At 31.1% G+C, this 21,540-nt stretch overlaps 3 protein-coding genes across 3 annotated transcripts; 1 reads left to right on the top strand and 2 right to left on the bottom strand.

Annotated features, from left to right (window-relative positions):
• Nucleotides 1–14,886: 14,886 nt before the first annotated feature.
• LOC119675254 lies at nt 14,887–15,385 on the bottom strand. Its single transcript, XM_038086444.1, has 2 exons — nt 15,361–15,385; nt 14,887–15,306 (listed from the first exon to the last, which is right to left on the bottom strand). The coding sequence occupies exon 2, from the start codon at nt 15,300–15,302 to the stop codon at nt 14,982–14,984; it is 321 nt and encodes a 106-aa protein (XP_037942372.1). The 5' UTR covers nt 15,303–15,306; nt 15,361–15,385; the 3' UTR covers nt 14,887–14,981.
• Nucleotides 15,386–15,850: 465 nt separating this feature from the next.
• LOC119671669 (basic proline-rich protein) lies at nt 15,851–19,208 on the top strand. Its single transcript, XM_038082411.1, has 3 exons — nt 15,851–16,659; nt 16,763–17,111; nt 17,214–19,208. Exons 1-3 carry the CDS (start codon nt 16,180–16,182, stop codon nt 18,545–18,547), a joined length of 2,163 nt encoding a protein of 720 aa, XP_037938339.1. The 5' UTR covers nt 15,851–16,179; the 3' UTR covers nt 18,548–19,208.
• A 198-nt stretch (nt 19,209–19,406) lies between these two features.
• Nucleotides 19,407–20,816, bottom strand: LOC119671668 (immunoglobulin-binding protein 1). Its single transcript, XM_038082410.1, has one exon. The coding sequence runs from the start codon at nt 20,651–20,653 to the stop codon at nt 19,556–19,558; it is 1,098 nt and encodes a 365-aa protein (XP_037938338.1). The 5' UTR covers nt 20,654–20,816; the 3' UTR covers nt 19,407–19,555.
• Between the last annotated feature and the right edge of the window lie 724 nt (nt 20,817–21,540).

Genomic DNA, 21,540 nt, shown 5'->3' with positions numbered 1-21,540 from the left:
ACAATGATATTAAAAGCAAGGCTTACACCTGGAATTCTCAAAAGGACAGACGAGTGAAGTTACCAGATAACAAATGACAAACACAAGTAGTAAATGAAGTGCAAACCACTGTAATGTTTTGGCATGAAATCCAAGAATGTGATGTAGAATGTGTTGCTTAAGACTTAAGAATTTGTCGTGGCGCTATATTTTTAAGAACATTTTTTTATCGTTGGAAGCAGCAGCTTCGATCTAACGTAAGACATATAATCTCCTACATTTCAAAATGTTATTATTGTTTTGAAAAAAAATTTAATGTTTACAAGAAAAATATCAGAGCCCCTACCCCCCTAATTTCGACCATGGGTACGCCCATGTTAGTCAGTAGTGGTGTCCGACAACAGCTACGTACTTTCCTCATTTTATTTCGATAAAATGAGTAATCGATAAAATGATCAGAATTACATGAAAGGTAGATACGGTAATATGTGGTCTTCTTTCCAATAACTTAAATATGTGGAATATGCTAAAGGTATTTGTTTTTTAAATAACTGAAGTTTATATTTCCAGCACAATTTCAAAACCAATACAGCTGATATGCCGCACCATCGTAGGAATCGGCGAATGTTTCTTCTGATGATGTCATTATAGAATGTGTAAAATCTATAGATTACCTTAGCAGCATTATTACGAAAAAAAGTGGTGCGGATGAAGATGTATTGTTGATAAAGAAATTGATGGTGTCAAATATAAGTGGAATGATCGCAAGAACTGCATCGAAAATAACACCATTTATATTGATAGTAAAGAAGGTGGTAAATAAGTAAATTACGCTGAGTATTTATTTTAAAATAAAATAAACTCTAACTTCAATTGCAAGATATTTAATATAGACTATTTCTTAATAAGATATAAAAAATTATATATAAGATATTAATGGTGTTGGATATAAGTGGAATGATCACAAGAACTGCGTCGAAAAGAACACCATTTATATCGATAATGAAGGAGATGGTAAGTGAGTATTTATTCTAAAACTAAAGAAACTCTAACTTCAATATCAATCTATTTAGTGTAGACTCTTTATAAGGGGTCACTGAGCTGTGTAAGTAATTTTAGCATTTTTTCCATATAATTAGTGAGAATTTTATACATTATTTGCTATGACTTCAATTGTATTTTAATCGAATAAATACATTTTTTAGTAATAATAAGATTAAAGCGTTAGTAATACTAAATGTTAAATAAACTTTGAGCAATGAGTTGCAAAAATTCCAATAAAAGGTTTCCATTCATAAAATTTTGAGATTATTTAAAAATATATCGAATATATTGGCAGCAAATATTTGCTGTTTTGATTACTTCAGTCCATCGGAATTGTAATAAAATATCTCAACAACCACATGATTAGATTTTTATTTCAATATTTTTGTTTATATGCGCTCATCTAAGATTTATAAATGGTACATCTGCTAAATTTATGATTTATTTTTAGGTTCTTTGTTCAAAGTGTACTTATAAAACTATGGCTTCTCCTCTAACGTCTTTCGCTTTATTTAGACTACGCAGTTTTCTATCTTGAACGAAATCGTTTTTCGGCACCTAAAGGGTTAAAAAATTTATTTTATTTTCCACCGAAATAACAATATCTAAAATTATATTTTATTTGATTTCTAAATCTAAACAGCTTTTAAGAAATTATTTTTATTTAATTTATGCATATGTGTTGCGTATGCTGAGTATATAGAAAATACCGGATATCTGTGCAAAAATTGAATATATGTACATTATAATTATTGTATAAGGAAAAGAAGATATTTTTGTTGACATTGACTTTCTCTAATGAAAGGAAGAAATGCAATATTATGTAAACAAAGAGAGCAAAATTACTTTAAATCAATTTAAGTAAATTGCAATCTATCAAATGATAGATGAAATAAAATATAAACAAATAATATATATAAAAAATAATACAATAATTCATAACGTATTCAAATTGCGCCACACCTCCAATGAGTATTTATTTATATTGCAAAAAAAAAAAACATAAAAAAATATGATAAGTGGCCTCAGCTTTTTGTATATTTATGAATTGATAATAGATAGAAACAATCATGAGTACGTGAATATTTAAGTATATGTTTATATATTTTGCACCTATGAACCTGAAATACGAGTATATCGAACGAGCGTATCTATATATAGCACCGTCTACTGTAGATATATTTCAGACACTAATATACATAAATACTATATGCCGAAAACGTAATCCAGGCTGAGCCTCCATAATAAATATTAATTTTGAAAATAGGTTATTATTTGTTTAATTTTTATAATTTTTTTTTTTTTGCGGTTAATAGCGTGACAAAATCACCTTCTGCGTTATATATATGTGAATGTTATATGTGAAATACATACCACATCATACTAAATTTCTAGAAAAAAATAATTTAAGAAATTACGTTTATTAAAAAACAAATAAACTGCTCTTATCAGCTGTTTAAACTTAATCACTTTAATTATTTTACTTTTTTTCACTCATTGTGGAGTAATTAAAATTTGCTATATGTATTGGGCATTGAAGCATTTCAGTGATGTATCAGTAAATCTGACAATAAACGTGCATTAAAAAGTTTGCGAAAACAATATTAATTACGTTTTGTTAATTTAAAATAATTAAAGTCTTCACAGCTATACGTAATACAAAATAATTATAAAATATTTAAGCTATTGCATCTGTACGAGTAACAGAGCGGCACAGTTGCAATTACAATTGAATCCATCCATTACCTAAAGTCACCACAAATTTGTTTTCTATGTACTGTACATTTTTGGTAGATCTATTGGGCTTTTCAGGTGGTCTACAGAACGATTATTGCCATATAAATAACTTACATATAAATAGGGTAAAAAGAACTAGTGAAAGAAATAGTATAGTGACTCGAATAATAGAATTCAGATTGTACACATAAACTTTGTCTATGTATATTGTAAAGGTCTTTTATGCAAACCACCTTCCTTGGTTCTCTGTTGTTATAACTAACCAGTAGTCTGTGACTAATGCAAATCAGATTGATAAAACGATATTACATAGATCTTGTAATAACAGTTTAAGTAACGATTAAAGTTACAGAAATTTACACAATTTACACTGTGCTGCCACTCTTTAAGTAATGCACCTAAATTACTCCAGATAAGTTCTAACATTCTATATACGCTTAAGATGATAAAGTGTTTCTCACAATACTGTGTGTTAGACTTTTCAAAAATTAAGAGAAACTTTCAGATGGAAGATCGAAGTGCTCATTTGGTTGTAAAGTGTTTTGAATGTTTCTTACAGCTTAATTATTTCGAATTTAGTTGATTTATAGCTTAACTATAGCTTAGCAGAGTTCTCTGAGTTGAATCTAGTTTTAAATCTATAATACTTGCAATAAACAAACTATCAATTTTCCTTAGACTTTCATCTGAGCTGTCTTCCTTTAAACTTAAGGACATAGCCCAGTTCATAGACTTAGCAAGTTGGTTTATTTCTATTGGAAATAGGGAGTCGAGTCTTCTTACTAGATATTTGGGACTTCTTCCTTTGAAGTGGTTCCTTGGGTCTGGCGAACGGACGATGATTCATCCGTAGCATCAAAACGGACCATTATTTGTACCTAAGTAAGTTTTAGTACAGAAGACTTCAACTTAATCTCACATATAGCGTTTATTAAAATATTTCCAAATAACCATCGTCAATGATCTGTTGAAATATGTAACTTTTGAATCAAAACCTGTCAAATTTAAAATCCAGACTCGTTAATTGACTAAACCAACGTCACACTTAACATAATTTATGTTGGTCGAATTTTTTTAAATTACTGGCAATTTTGTTGTTTTTTATTCCTAATGTATTATAATATTATATTATTATTTATATTTATTATTTCTTTGTTATTTTTTTCAAGTAATTAATATAACTCACACGCAGTGAAGTTCATATTGACAAACATAACTACTATTATTATTATTAATGATTGGAGTATATAAGACGATTGATTTCTTTCTTATGATTTTAGTAGCGGTCGGGACTCGTCGGGACTCCCGAAGTTATTCGTCTAAGAAAAGCTAGTTCCGCTCATTACTTTCGAATCTGCTTATTTTACTCTTATAATAAATAGATAATATACCGCTAAAGTAACGTAAATAACTTTTAAAGCTGCTTAATAGTGTGATGCTACATAATAGTTATAAAACATAATAAATATTTAAAGTAAAAACAATATCCTCAACATAATATACTAAAGTAATAAAGACAGACATTATAAATGTTGCTACCATAAAATGGGCTTACTTAGTTGAGGACAGTTTTATGTTTCAATGAAATACAACTGAAAAAAATACGTCTAACATTAAGATGTATTTTTATTTGATTCATACTACGAAGTAAACTCTCTCACTTCAACCATGCACGCAGCCTGAATTTTAGCGTAAATATAATAAATGTATTATGTATAAACAAAATTTTTATTGTCGGCTTATTTAATGAGACTACATCAAATAGAGGAAAGAAAACAACAGTCAAAATGCAACATAATAGCACTAAAAAATGAAAAATGATATATGTAAGATTAAAAAAAGTGCTAGTTAGCAGCAATAAAAACAAATAAATAATAATACGAAAAATTTTCTGTAGAAAACTATTTGAAAATATTATTGAATTAAAATATTATCTGAAAATATTATAGAAAACAAAAAAAAACAATACAAATTTTTCATAATCGAAAAAATAAATTTTACATTATAATTTATTTTTTATTTTAATCAATGCATGCTAATTTTTTCAATGTTTGTAGATATTCATGTGTATAGTCGTATATCGTATGACGATATTTTCAATACTCTGATTAATACGAATATGAATGTAAGTAAAGATGAATTAATTATCAGTTTAAAGGCTCGTGTCAAAGTATAACAGAGCTGGAGACAATAACTAATCAAACAGAACTAAGTAACTAACTATACTATTTGCATTCCGTAGAGAATGCAATAAACATGATCTATCGATTACCAATAGTTTGACGTATGTAACAATCAAATGGGAGGGCGCATCTGAGTATAAAAGTTACAACGCATTTTTTAAATTAATTTGCAAATAGATACAGATTTACAGATTTATATTTCGCAGCACTCTTACTGAATTATATCTGCAGTTTCTATATTTTTGTCGCGTGCAACTACTTTTACGCTATTTTTTGCAGTTTTGCAGATCATGTGAACGAGTTTCATTAAAATAAAACGCCATTTAAATGCAATAAATTATCTAGAACTACGATTTGAATGCAAAAGGCATAGACCACTGCAACTGTGTGCAGCCCTTAAAATATTTATGGAATGCTTTTACTAAATATACATTATAATCATCATATTGAATATGATAATTAATGCAATATAAAAACGAACGTAGACAAAATTAATAAGCTTAAATTAATTCAATAGCTTTATATAAGATACGAAGTCAATATTTCAAGACAATGGAAGGTTAACCCTAACTTTCCGCTGTGTACAGATATTGATATATAGATCATATAACTTTTAAAAGTTTTTAATATTTATCATGTTGTCATTATTTTATTGCGTTTTGTATACTTCCCGGTCGACTTGGATCTCATATAAGAAGCTTCGACTCTGGTAACTTATAGAGAGACTGTGAATACTGCAAAACTCACAACACTTCTCTCTGCTGACTAGTGTATAGAATAGGTTAGCTAAGGTTAGAACCTCTTATGTACAAATAATGATCTCTTATGATATTACAGTTGGTGTATAGGAGTCTACGCGAATAACTGTGCATTGCTTTCTAAGGGAGCAGTTCCAACTTTTGCTTCCAGAAGAAATAGTTTTTCAGAGAATTACGGGTATTTCTTTGACAAGTTTTCATGCTGTTTATCAGTAAGATTGAGCGACTTGTAAATTACTTGAATTCAACAGATTGAATCTGCTTTTATCTCTTTATGATTTTTCTAGGAATGTGGTCTTAAGAAGTGGAACTACTGATCTACCTCTACAACCAAATATGCAGTTTTATTTTTATAATTTATTACTTGAAACTGTCATATAAAAATTTAATAAATTCATATTATTAATCGCGATCTCGTAGCGATTTCTTTTTGCAGTGCAAATACTTACCAATCAGTGCATAACCATATTTGAATAGAATAAAAAATATGTGCATAAATAATAGCTATAAAATGTATATAATATAGTCAATGATTTATACTATTATAGTATTATTGATGTTAAAATGCAAAAAGTGTTAGTAGTAAAATAACGCCAACAAAAGTTCTTAATGGCTATTGAAACGTTATAAAATTGTGCAAAATTTGTCAATGAGAACTACTACACGTGTTTATTCAGAGAACTATAAACAATTTTATTATTACCATTTTTAGCATGGAAAATATTTACAATTTGGTGTTGTATTTCATTAGATAAAAGCCAACATTTGCAATTACCACATTGAATGGGAGTAGTTCTCTTATTTACAACAGCATTTCAGTTGGCTTCGTGTAATTCAGAAATTGTTGGTTCATTTACATAAATAAATAGCACATGCTAGTTTCGCAATTATGAAATATCTTAAGCGGAAATTAAGTAATTATTATCTATTCGAGAATTAATTATATATAATAACAATTAGAAATTCAATCATTGACAAACAACATTTAAATATCTTTGGTTAAAATTGGTTTTATACTATTTATCCTTAATAATCTAGTTAGATTCTTTTTTGAATAATATTTAATAACATATTAGGATATTAGCATAGACCCCTGAAATTATTTACGAAAACTGATAGGCTTACCAACACCGCGTTATCGAATCTCAGAACGCTTACCAGGCACCTCGGAGAGGTATGCAGATCTGACTCTGATGAAGTGATCAACAATAATCCAGTCAAGGCGTAGAGAGGGGTTATGAAGAAACCTCGCTGGTAACAGAGTGTAAAAATATTCAAGTGCACTGACTCAACTAGCCACAATATAATAAAAATACACTTATTATACTCTATTTTATAGTATAGAGTAGTTTATTATATCTTTAAAATGTTCAGGGGTTCTTATTTGTATACAATACGCATTTCGAAATTCCCAAAATTTTGCCAGTTTAGTCATTATTTAAATTTAATTATTTAAATCACGTTTTATTGAGTAAATAAAATTGCCCATCTGATGCAATTTTTAACAAAAAAAGCGAAATTAACCACAAATTGTGAAACTTATAAAATTATTAATGTTAAGAAGTTGTATATTATATACATACGTACATACGTACGTACATATATAAATTAGGGTGCTAATTGCTAAATTTAAAAATTAGTTTTTTTTAATATATGAAAATATATTTTATGTCATAAAATATCTTAAGATTACGTTAGGTTAGAGTAGCGGTTTTCACACCAAATCTCACCAATACATATTCGTACGGTTTATATGACTTAAAAATTAGATAAGGAATCATATGTGTATTTCATATGCCTATACATTAATATTAGCAATATTTAAACAAATCAAAATCAAAGGATCTTACTGAAGGAAGAATAGTAAACATTTTTCTCCGATGTACAATTTTTGGACTCCTTATATTTTTGTTTTGTACCACAATGGAGCATTATATTTGCTTAAGTAGGTTTTGGTGTGAAAGTCTGTTACTCGAACCTAACCTAATCCATATGTCGGGTAAAAGCCACAAAGGTCCTCATGGACTATTGTCCACTAACATATTCATATATATTTACGTGTAAGGATGTAAACTAATCATTTATTTCAAGATGATCCTTACAAGTTTTTTTCTTAGCGTTACGAAAATGTTCGAAGATGACATTAGATCTATTGCAAGCGGATTTGGATGATTATATTCAATTTGCATATTTGTTTACAATTTTAGACGTTTATTTTTTAACTGATGACACTCGATGCATTTACGACCAAGTATAGTCTTTTGATTGAAAATATTAGACTATTGTCAGATTTGCATCTACCGCGGTGCGCCATAACTGTAGTCCGTAACTCCAGATGGGTTTCACTACACTCTTATAAATCAAAATCTTTTACTCTTATATCAATTTAGTTTCTTAGTTTGAAGCTCGAAATTTTCCTTTTATTGAAAAAGTGAATTCTCCAGATCAATTTACTTTCCAAGTGAATTCCTAAGTGTGTATAATTTGATGAGACTTGTATTAATATTGGCGGTTGGTATTAGTTGTACAAAAATTATTAGTTATATTTTCTAATGAAAATTTTCATTTTTTAACATAAGAAAAGCCCCCAAAAACAATTCCTCTCCCATATTTCAATATCTTTTAATCCGGCATTATGCATCTTTACACTTTAATGAATCGTCTCTGCTCTGTGTACCACAAATGACCAGAATTCATTAAACAACTTATTTCTTTACTTTTTGGCGAAGACTACCGAATATAACACAATGGATTGCGATTTAACACAATGGACTTGCAGGGTCTAAATCAGTTGGTCCAATTAGCTGACTGTCTAAAGTACAGGCACAGTAACATAAGTGACTTCTTAAAGGAATTTAAATAAAACCATTGAGATACATACGTAATGTGTAAGTAAATTGTGTAAGCTGAACTCTCAAGAACATATTTTATCCTTCTTTAAGTTTTATTAAAGTATTTCGTAAAAAGGAGTATTGTTGCATGTCGGTAATGAAAACATAAACCAAACATAGACGCAGCATTTGCTGACGCAACATGAGCTGATGCAACATGACCTGATGCAACACTTGTTGCAAAACCTGCAATATAGTAGATGCTTCCAAACAGAAATTGGTTAGTGGCAAGTGGCAAGGAGCAGTAGAAATTTTTATGGAAGACAATAAAATGCAATGATTTTATGCATTTCAATTGAATTATGCGATTGCAATTGCATTACATGCATGTACATTTGTCGAAGGCAATAAACTGTAATTGACTCAGTTACTGCAATGCAAGTGTTGTTAATTTTCTTATTAAATTTATTTTTATTGAAAATAAGATAACCAATAAATAAAAATATAAAAAATGGAAGAGTGCAAAGTAATACTTGCAAAAAATATAAAAAGCGCATATGGAAACGTGATCAATTGTGCACGTCTGCGTCTTTAAATCACAAAATGAACAACAACAAAACCAATTCAATAAAAACAAAAAAACAAAACAAAAAAAAACAAAACAAAAAAGCTCAAACAAAATAAAATAGCAAACATTTTTTTATAAACAAAGTCAACTTTTTTATCGCAAACATTTTGTTTTTGTTTATTATTTTCGAAAAATATACTTTTTTGTTTACTTTTGTTGAGGTGCATTCTTTTCGAATTATTTCTGGATTTTCAAGAAGTTCAGGTTTGCAAAATTCTTTGGCAACTTGTTTGTTTTTCAATAAACAAACAACAGATAAAACAATTTTGTAAGACTTATTCGTCAATAATTGTGTTAAGGTGAAAATTTTGACCTTAAATACATGTAAAAGAAGTTTCCGAAAAGAATGGAATGGATGACATTCTGCTCATGGAATAACATATTTGTTAAAGACCATTCACAGACTAAAATACTATATTAGCGTAATGTAGAAAAGTATAGAATATAGACATCTCGCCTGATTAATGAATAAACACGTGGATATATAGTTTAGAGAGTATCCAGATTGTAGAAACGGGATACCTTGTTTTTATTAAGCGTTGTATGTTAAATGTACAGAGAGATGATATATTCACACATAAGACTCATCTTTCCAAAATGGGACTCTTCAAAATCATGGAGTTTTCTTTTTATCAGAAAATATATTATATCAATCCTAAAAGATGACACCAACGTAGTGAGTTTGAAAATATATGTATCTTTCTTTCAAGATATGTCTTATTGCAAGTGACCTATACACATCTTGACTGATTCTTTATAATTAACCAAATTAAACTGTTCCAGTTTTGACAAGTGAATTAAAGACTAAGTTTTATATGTTAGTATGATAGATGTATTCTCATAAGTATAATTAAACCTCATCAGTAATTAAAGAACTAATGTTACTGGCGTATACTTCAAGTAACTAGCCGGACAAAGCATTTGTTTAACCCTCTAACTACAAAGAGTGAGTTAAATTTGCTGCCAGGTTGCTTTAAAAGCATCTTAACCTGTACTACCATCTAAACTGGGTAGATGTTTTTGAGATAGCAGAATGTTGTCACTGCCTGAAATTGGATGAGATCTTCATTTAAATATTTTGTGGCTTTTCGGTTTTGATCTGAGCCAGCAAGAAAATACTTCGGCAAGAGCTTATGTTCCTGTCTTATCTTATGAAAAAAATCAGCTCAAATCATATCCCGAAGTACAGATACTTCTTCTTCTATTCGATTCTATTTTAATCGCACACATTTAGTCTAGCCTCGATTAAAAAAGACTGAATGTTTTTTGTTTAATTAAGGTCAATTGTTTATATAAGCGATCTGCTAGGGTTGCACTACTCAGTTACATTTAGCTCTAGAATTCCAGAAACTCTTTCTTCTATTCGATATCATTCTAATCGCACACTCAGTAATATACCATTTTTCTAAATTTAATTTTATAAATTAAATATGATCTGAACATAGAAGAATTTCATATTTGAAGACTATAATTTTTTGAAAAAAAATTGCCTTATATTTAAAAATGTTAAAATTTTAATTAGAATTAAAACAATAAATAATCGAGAATACGAGCAGATGTCTTCCTTCTTTTAATGAAGAAATTTTTAATTCCATTAAGGTGTTAAAATAATTTATTGAAACATTCCCTAATATCATGAGTAATTAAATTGTATTAAAAATAAATTAATAAAAGCATTTGCAGCAGACAGCAAAAAAGTAATTTATTTTTATTTAATTTAAAATACGAATAAAACATTTCTTGAATTAAAAAAAAAATTGAATGAAAAAAATGAAAGTTGACTGACTTTTCAGTTATCAGCAAACCCGATTCATAATAGTACGATGAAGATCAAGGGTTCGACATTTCGTTGAGTTGTCGTTCCAAAAATGAAATTTTTTTATTAAATTCTTCTTAGATTACTCTTAAGTTCTGAACTGAGTCGCAAAATGCTAGAAAACACAATTTTTATCAGTTGACAATTCATATAACAGAGAGTTGAGGAACAAACATTTCCGCACTTTAATTTAATAAAATTAAAAAATTTTAATTGATTTTCATGTTTGAATATACATTTTTTTATTTAATAATCAAATAAAATACACTTAAAGAAAATAAAGCAATTTTATATTTTAATTTAAAATAGTAAATATTTTTATATACCCCCTATATAGATCTATGTATTTGGGAATTGATTCTATAAACAAATAAATGTATAAATTTTAGTACTCAATAAATGCCACGAGATATCCCAAAATATAGTCATTTGAAAGGTTTGAAAACAATTTGCACTAATCTTATCGAAAAAATAAAAATTATTTGAAATAAATTGTTTTACGTGTAGATATAAACTGCCCCACCTCTCAACATCCCGACTAGATCAAAGACCTCTCATAGAAAAAGCACGCTCAAGTGACTATAAACAAAAGCAAAAGAACATAAAACGCTATTGAAATTTATTTAGAATGTTCCAAAAACAATAACAACACGAGTAATTATGGCAATTATTTTGGAATGGGATATAATCTAACTGAGCTATGGAAACCACGGTATTTTGTTTATTACTCGTATGAATTGTTTTATTAATTATTGTATATTGTACAACTATGTTATGTAGCTGTGTTCGTATGTGTAGTCTTCAACACACTCAATTTAGTTAATTTATATTTAATTTGTTTTTATTAATATTTTATGGTGTACTGATTTAGATGGCTTCAGTTTTTTGGGAAGGACAATATTTTTTTCAAAATAATAAAACTATCTATTATATACTATGTTGTATTTGAGAATCTATCTATGGAGTAAAATACGAAACGCGGACAAAACAGATTATTTTGAAGTAATAGAAAGTATATAGGTTCCTGGTCACACAGATATTTCAGCCAATTCAGGCGAATGAGACGCTTTAGCTACTTATTTGAAACATTTAAGTAATCTAAACATATCGTTGAATGCTTAAGTAATTCGGTAGGCATTGGTCTGAATCCATCATGTAGATGAATCACAAAGGTTGTAAAAGGACATAAAGGATAGAATTTGAGAAAATGAGATAAACAAAGGAAGGTGTACAGGAACGGGTTGGTGCAAAAATCTACACTCGTAGACAACTATTGACCATTGTGAACCCAAAATTAAGTCCAAAATAGAACATAGCATAAAGATAGAACAAAGCGAAGATGAGTGACTTTATAAAGTGCAGCTACAAGAATAAATAAATTGATTTTTTGTTGGGACCCACGTTTCTGCTTACAATAGCTTACAAACTATTTTCTAGCTTATGAAAGGTATAGAAATTGCTAAAAAAAATAAAACTAAAAAAATGCTTAGTTTTAAAAATGCTGTCTTTATTGCAAATATAATCAAATGAATTAATAATATAATCATAAGTTAATATAAGTTATTTTACTAGTTGTTTTTGCATTTCTTGAAAGTTTTAAATGCCACTAAGAGTTTAGAATTTCCTTATGTAGTATATCCCACATAGTCGTGTTTAATTCCATAGGAAATTGCCTCAACGATTAATGCACAAATAAGCAGCTAGAAAAAGTATTTTGTAACTTTTCCACATATTAACGAAACAACACTTCACGCACTTTTCTAAAAGTCATTTTTTTTTACCAGATATCCTTCTAGAAAACCGGCAACATGTTTTGCCTGTATATGGATCATCTGCTTTGGTGGCAATGGGAGGCAATATTATGACTAAACAAAAGCTCTTTTTACATTTGCTAACTCATAAAGTTATTTAATACAATTATATATATAACATTATGGTGCTGTTTTCATAGATATTAAAACAGACGGCTCGTTTAAAGTTCCAGGAAGTTCAGTCGAAGCGTGTGGCTAATCAATAAAATAAGTCAATTGAGTAAATTTGCTAAAATTAAAAAAAAATCGCTTACATTATTTGTGGAAGGTGTGTATAATCACATTGAAGAGAACAATGAAAAAATTGTATATTGTACCTTATAGTATATACGGGTACAATACACTATGGATGTGTGGGCCGACAACGAAAATGTGCTACATTTTACTAGAACACATATACATACATCTTATAGCCCATATATACATATATTTATACATATTTATTTGTGGAAAATATGTGCCGAAAAGACATAAATATTTCATTCCATTTTGTACACAGAAGCGGCATTATTATGAATAAAATCATGTGATGCCTTCATTAACTGGCCCCCTCAACTGCTCCCGACAATCTCATTTCTCATTTTACTTGGGAGATATTTCCTAAGTAAAAAGTTTTTTCATTGGCTTAAATCGTAGGAGTGGCAATATTGTTAACGTAATACACAACAACAAAATAATGCTAAGAATTATTAAGAGGGAAAATCTTTTTTACGTCTCCAGTAATACAGTTTGATACAAAAATTTATAATATTGAATTAATTTTTGTACAATTTCGTGATCTGACATGAATTATTTTAAACTTTTCAAGAATACTTGTAAATACTATATATACTTTTATATATAAATGTATAAGGATTAATAAAATGTCAACAGTTTTAGGTGCAGTAAACGGCAAAAGAAATTCTCGTGTAAAATGCCCTTGAGTTTGTCCTTTGCACTTGTTTCATCATCCGATTTTAGAATAAATGTTATGGTATGAAAAAATCGAAACTACCGAAACATAGGCACATAGGCGCATAGGAGTGTGTCTGAAACTGAGAGGCGTAATAGTTCAAACAGCTGGTATAACAGTAAGGACAACTCATGCGCTCAGAGAATTTATGAAAACCGGCAAAGGCAGTATACAAGAAGAGGATGAAGAAGGGAAAATTCATATTTTAACATTTCGATGGTAATAGTACTTGTAGATGTTTTTAGGTCTGCGCGTGTTGACTGCCTTTTGACTTTAGTAAACAATTCGAAGGTATGTGGAAGGAAAGGGAAACAATGCCGTAGCCAGGCCTTTTGAATAATATGCAAATTTGACAACAAATTTATTTAAGCTTTTAGAAATATGTATGTACGCAATTTTAAGATTACAAGCATTTACAGCAATCCTTAAAAATAAATAAACAAATATATTAGAAAAAGAATAAACCTTTATATGTTAATACACTACAATTCTTTGTAAATATTATCACATAATGCAGCATACATCAGTAATAGCAATTTTCTTTAAAATCGTATTAACTCTTGATAAGCAAATATAAGTAGTACTATAACATCTGATAAATATTGTACCTAGAGAGCAAAAATTTAATATTAGTTATAAAAATATGTGTGATTTTGTTTTAATATCAGAATGTAAACTTATGCCTATATTTAAACTCAAAATAATGACGGCAAGAACAGGGAAACAGAGACTACTGCTCATGGCTAAAAAGTATTATTCCCACTACAATACATGAATTACATCGCTGTAGCTTTTATTTATGGTAATTACAAAAGCATCTTTATTTATTGCAAATATTTTGGCATATCACCGTCTCATCTAGTATCACCTATTAGCTTAGTACTTGTCTATCCAAGTATCATTTCGATGCAGTTAAACTTTTTCATATAAAATTAAATTAAACAAAGCGTTGTACATTTTTATGCGTATACTTGAACAGAAAATTAAAATACAATAGCATATATTCAGTAAAAATATTTGATTACAATAGCACTAAGACTGCACTTTGTTAAATATAATAGACAATAGTTTGTATTAAAGAAATAAAAAATTTTGTTCTAGATAACATAGATATAGATACATTAATTTTTGTTATTAAATTGTTGCACTTACTTTTAAAAAATTAATATTAATAATCACAGCAGGAGAATTAATAAATCAAATAATTGCAATAAAATACAGGTTTTTTCTAGCATCTTCGTCTTAATCATATTCTTGACTTTCTTTACTTGCGCCGACTTCTTTTGTAGTCGACGCCATTAGACCCATGCTCACCAGTAATTTTTCGACTTCGTTACATTTATTATTTGCTTCTATAATTTTGCTGGATAGAATGTTGTATTCCTTAAGTAAATATTGAGTAGAGTCTTTGACAGCTATCAACAAATTGCATTCTTTTTTTAAGATATTTTCCTCATTGTTTTGATGATGATAATCATACTTGTAAAGACAAAAACCTACTTGCTCTTGAAGAGCTTCTAATTTATTTTCAAGTAAAGTTTTTTTTTCTTGTAAAGTACTCATTAGTCTGAAAAGTGCAAACAAGTTGTTAATTTAAAATGTATTATTGCAATATACGTACATTACTGAATTATATATCTTTTGGAACGAATAATTTAATGCAGAGATTAAAATATTTATATAGTAATAGTAAATTTATTTCGAGAATTTTGTATTAAAATATTAGAACGCCAATTACAAATGTTAGAAATATGCTAATTTGTAAAGAAAAAATTATTTTTAATATTACTATGTTTCTCCGCTATGTTAAGCTTGCTAGGCGCAATTTTTGACTTTTAATTTATATTTCATATGCGATACGACATGGTTGCATTATAAAATTTTTCTTCACTTAATTAGCATATGCGTACATACATACAAATACCGTACCCCTGCTATATATGTATATTATTTAGTCCCAATAAAGCATTTTATAATTTGTTAAAATTAAAAAAAATACTAACACGCATTAAAAATGTTTTTTTAAGAAATTTCTAAATATTTATTTACTTCTACTATTCGTAAAAATATTTATTGTGAATTGTTCAACAAAAAGAAGTAGTTTGCGAATGTGTAATGTAGCGTCATAATAGTTATATCGGTATAAGTGTGAAAAATTATGTATTGCCTAGAATATTGGTTTTAAAAGAGTTCAAATATGCAATAATTTGTTTTAATCATTATTATAATTGATGAAATAGAGAAAATCGCTTAACAGAACATATAAAATTACTCACAAGGAAAAGCCGCAACTATAGTGTACAAATCACGTGTGATTGTATAGGTGTGCAGTAGTGGAAGAAGGCGTTGTATATTTTCCGTCAGTAGTAAAAAAGCCGTTAAAATTGTGGAAAAACAGGAGAAAACTCCCAAGCGGAAGAAGAAGGCTGCAGCCAGCAAAATGTCTGCAGTTTATTCTCCGCAACCACCCCAACAACCACCGGGTGGTGTTTTACAGCCACCTCAGCAACAAACGCCGAATTCTATGCAGCAACAACAACCGCCAGGGGTGGGAGGACCAGGTATGGGGCCTGGAGGTGGTCCACCTGGCGTTGGAGTTCCCTTAGGCACTGGTGGCCCAATGCAACGTGGGCCTCCAATGGGAAACATTGGTCCTGGGGGACCACCGGGTGGTGGGAGTGGTATGATGGGCTCAGGTGGACCACCACCACCAGCACAACGGGGTGGTGTGCCACCACACAATCCCGCACAAATACAAAAAATTTTAGACGAAAACTGTGGAATAATTCAAACAATTCAAGATTTTCAAAACATGGGCAAAGCTCAAGAATGTATGACTTACCATATAGCTCTACATCGCAATTTAGTTTATTTAGCGCAATTAGCGGATCCAAGCATGAATATAGCACAGATATTGCCGGTTTGTACTTTATTAGTAAATTGTTGTGTACTAATATGTACTATATATGAATATATTTGAGAATTTCTTATTGGTCATAATTTAACCGTTTTCACATTTTTAGCCACCACATATACTTCAATCACAAGCGGTGCAACAGGGACCTCATGGAATGATGAGTGGTCCACCAAATCAAATGGGAGGACCGGCAGGTATGCCTCCAATACAACACGGGGAAACTCCTAATCAACAATCTGGTGCTGGTCAAATGCCTTATTCCAACCAAAATCAAGGCTCTCATCCTGGTATGAACCCCAATCAACAACAACAACCAGTTCAGCAGGCACCACCAAATACTGGTGTACAACAACCTAATCAACAGCAGCAGGGCCCATACAGAGGCAATGCGCAAGGACCTGTACCAGGTTCTCAACCAACCGGACAACAACCAGCAGTTCCTCCTGCTGGAGCTAGTAAGTGTAACGTACTAAAAACATTGTACCTAATATCAATCAATTTCTTCGAATATAATTTATGTAATTAAACATGATATATTAATATAATACATTTTACAGATCAACAAAGGCCGAACTCTGGTCCGCCAGGGCCACAGCAACAACAGCAGCCACAAGCTCCAAATCAACAACAACAACAGCAAGTTCCACCACAATCTCAATACAGAGGTGGTTACCAACAACAACAGCAACATCCTCATTATCCGGGTTATCCGCCGCAATCACAACCACCATATCAACCTCAGACAGGTTATCCCTATGGCCCCCCTTCACAAAACTATGCTGGACCACCACCTCCAAACACACAAGGCGGTTATCACCATCCAGGAATGCCAGGCGCAACGTCTAACAATGCTCCACCCAATCAGCATCCTTACCCTAATACTGCTGCGCAACAGGGACCACCAGGTGGATATCCACCACCAACACCAAATCAACAAGTTCCTCCTGGGCAGCAACCTCCACCACCATCTCAAATGTATGGGCCTCCAGCTGGACAAGGGCCACCACCACCACCAAATCAGTATGGGCCACCACAAAATGCACCTCCAATGAGCTATGGTGGATACGGAGCACCACCACCAAATAATTATGGTCAAGCAGGTAGTGCGCCTCCTGCTGGATATGGACCTCCACCAGCTTCTGGAGGGCAATCACCATATCCACCCCAACCACCATATCAGCAAAGTGCGCCTGGATACCCAACCCAACCACCACAACAACCACAAACAAATCCACAAACAAACAATGCTCCACAGGGTGGCGTGCCTCCTCCAGGTAGTGGTTATAGCTCATCCCCTAGTCCAGGTCAAACACCGCCACCTACATCCAATACACAAACACCATCAAATGGTCCAAATGTTGCGCCTCCTAGTGTGCAATCAACTCCTCCCCCTAACCCTCCAGCTGGCAATACGACACCCAATCAACAGCCACCTACATCGCAACAACAAGCACAATATCCAACTCAGCAACCACCTGTTTCAGGACCTCCACAACCACATGCCGCAGCTCAGCAACAACCAACATACTCAGCACCACCAACAAGTGCTCAGCAGGCTCCACCAGGTGCATATCCTCCACCAGCTCAACCTTATCAGCAACAAGCTCCAGCAGCAGGTCCTCCTAATGCAACTGCTCCTCCACCAAATGGTACGCCACCTATGCCCAATCAATACCAACCACCACCACAGCCCTATGGTCCACCAGCACCAGGCGGTTATCCCGGTCACGGCTATCATCAAGGCGGTTATGGGGGTATGCCACAGGGTCAATATCCGCCCTCACAAGGTTATCAAGGATATAGACCTGCAACTGGGCAAATGCCACCTCCTGTTACAGCACAAGGCCCCCCTACAGGAGCTTACTACTACGGTAACCAGCCACCACAGTAAAAAATTTGATCCTATTTGCGGTTATAAATAGTACATAAATTATAGTCGAATTTATATGCTACTCTACGTTTTCTGGCTTATTCCATGCAAACAATTTATCGAAACGTTGATTGCAATTTGATTTCAGAATAAAGAAATAAGGTCAAATGTGTGCTCGCGTACATCATTTAATATGCACATGATTTACTCCTTTTATTAAGTAGCGAATTAATTTTTGTACATTTTGTTGTGTAAACATTAACATTTTTTAGATTTTTTACCTGTATTATCTTGTTTGAGAAGGCATCCATTTACCGATGCTTGTGATTTACAGTCGAAGTAAAATCTTGATACTTTTCTTTTTGCATGAATTTATTCGTTAATCATTACGTTCGAGTGCAAGTGCACTCTTAGAGGATAAAGATAGCAGATGCATGATGCATGGTGCATTCTTCAACACAAGATAACGGATTATATATTTTCAAATAAATTATTAGGCTATATTCATTAATTATAATATATATACTCGTATGATATAATCTGAACTTTTTTACAAATACGTTAGCGCAAAATTACTTTCAACTTAATGTATTTAAATATTTAATTAATAAATTATAGTTGCTCGCATTATACGTAATTTTTAAGGACTTTTATGATTGTCAAGTTCAATAAAAAAGCTCGAAGAAATCCATGCGTGAACAGAACTGTTTTTATTTTTATAGATACGCTTTGTCTTGTTCGCCCTGACATTAATATCGGGCTAAATATTTTAGCTAAATATATGGCTATAGCATTTAATGCATAATAATCTCTATTTGATATGAAATCTGTAGTTTATTAAATCTATAAACGAAAATGCATAAGTCATAAATTAAAGAAGTACTTAGTAAAACATTTGTTTATTGGTGGCTTTTACATATTAATTAGTAAATAGTATTTAGTAATAGAATATGATACTTATATTAAATATATTGTGATTTAGAAAGTAAATTTATATCAGACTATGAGTGGTTACATTGTGTATTAAAATTAACTTCGGTTGTAGCGGTTGCCATCACCACGACGTACCACATCTTTATATTCGTCCATGCGACGCATACGTGCCAAATTGTCTGGGTCATCATTCTCGATTTGTTCCTCCAGAACAGCTTTTTCTTGATCTTCCTTTTCGTTGGGATCTTGTGCAGCGGCTATAGCTTGAGCAATATTCATTTTTGCAACTTTTTCTTCATCAGGAAAAATTCCATCCTCTACACGTTGTGTATAAAATTCATCAACGGTCATTATGGGCAAACTGGGATAACCCATACCAAAAACTGCCTTTTGTGTCGCATCGCGTGTTATAATAAACGGACGCAACGGTTTTGGATTTTGTTTGCCATGTGTGTGACCATGATGGTTATGTGCTTTCTTAACTGTAATGTCATGCTCGGACGACGTATTTTCCTCTCCAAGTAATGCGGACGTTTTTCGCATCTCTGCCATTTTCTTTTCAAGATTAACACTATCAACTTCTTCGGTTGCATCAATTATGCTCTTTCTTATAAGTTTTAAATAGAATTCACGCTTTACTTCTTCATCGACGTCTTTAATTTTTATCATTTCTTTTAAATTTTTAATATCACTTATCAACTGCTTCTTTTTTGAATACAAAGCAATTTTCTCATTTCGAGAGTTGGCGGCGCGTAACAAAGATGCCAAACTGTTCCCGGAAATTTCCTTCACTTGCGACTTCTCCACTTCAACATTTTTGTTATCGCACAATTCGTATTCATTGCACCGCTTCAGAAAATCATTAAAGTACACTTCCGCTACTTTTAATATCTCCAGTCGCTCATGAGTGTTCAACTTTAGTGTTAGTTTACCCAAATAGAATGGTAGCAACAAGTACTGTACAGATTCTGTAGAGACTTCATCAATTAGTTCATTAGGACTGAACATCCCGACTTCACTGACAATACGAGTAGCATCTTCAAAACATTCAATGGACTGCTTTACTTTATTCTGAAAATCTGCACTCGAGAAAGGTAAGGACGTTTCTTCTAATTCATCAAACAACGTCTCGCCAGCTGAAAATATATTTTTCAGTTCTTTACCCTCGAAAGTAACATCCAATGATTCCGCCATAACAAATAGTATTTTCACTTTTATTATTTAAAAAATTATTTTACAAAAACAACAATCTTTGTGCTTAGCAATCACAAACTGCAATGAAATTGTTTGACAGACGATTTCAGCTGAGGTGAATTCATTTTAATGTGTTGGATTTGTTGAAATTTTTGTGTCATTCATAACTCGTTGAAGTGTAACGAAATATTAATAATAAATTATGGCAATTTTACTTGTAATTTGACATTCTGAGTTATTTTTAATGCAATTATTTCTGTAACATATTTTATAGAGAGAGTGCATATAAAATATGTACATATATTATTGCATATAAAAAAAACGATTGAAAATATGTAATGTTCTTTTTGTAATATTTGTATATGTTTATATATTAATATTTCACAATAAATAAAGAGATAATTGAAAAAGAAGAGGTGCTTTCGGCAACTTTTACGTCTGGTAAAAAACAGCAAGTTGCTCGTTTAAAGTTGCTAAAATGTACTACTTTTGCTATCTCAGCACCTAGTTGCGAAGTAGCCAAACATTTTAGCAACCACAAGAAAAATTGTTACTAAAGCAATAAGCGAACTATTGAGAATCCGTATTGGAAATTTCATGAATATTCAAAAGATTGTCAACAAAATTTTCATTTGGAAATGATATATTTTAAAAATATGTTTTTCCAGCATTCCAAACATTGCTTTTAGTTCATTATTCATTTTAATTCTTAGTTTTAGGTTTATTATTCATTTTTATACAAAATGTAATTTGCTTGCATTATGTGCACATATGCAAGATTTGCTTCTTACGAAAACACAACATTTGACAAAACGTAAAAGTGATCTCAATATCTCGCTTAGCTCTTATATTAAGCAACTTGCTGTTTCCTGTCACATTTTAAAACC

Source organism: Teleopsis dalmanni, chromosome 1, assembly GCF_002237135.1.
Source record: "Teleopsis dalmanni isolate 2A chromosome 1, ASM223713v2, whole genome shotgun sequence".
Classification (NCBI taxonomy): Eukaryota; Metazoa; Arthropoda; class Insecta; order Diptera; family Diopsidae; genus Teleopsis; species Teleopsis dalmanni.
Note: the sequence above shows the minus strand (reverse complement) of the source record. Positions and strands in the feature narration are given on the sequence as shown.

Coding starts and splice junctions, on each gene's coding strand:
- LOC119671669 (XM_038082411.1), top strand. CDS start 16,180: ATGTCTGCAGTTTATTCTCCGCAACCACCCCAACAACCACCGGGTGGT. Junction 16,660..16,762: donor ATATAGCACAGATATTGCCG/GTTTGTACTTTA, acceptor TCACATTTTTAG/CCACCACATATACTTCAATC. Junction 17,112..17,213: donor AGTTCCTCCTGCTGGAGCTA/GTAAGTGTAACG, acceptor TACATTTTACAG/ATCAACAAAGGCCGAACTCT.
- LOC119671668 (XM_038082410.1), bottom strand. CDS start 20,653: ATGGCGGAATCATTGGATGTTACTTTCGAGGGTAAAGAACTGAAAAAT.
- LOC119675254 (XM_038086444.1), bottom strand. CDS start 15,302: ATGAGTACTTTACAAGAAAAAAAAACTTTACTTGAAAATAAATTAGAA.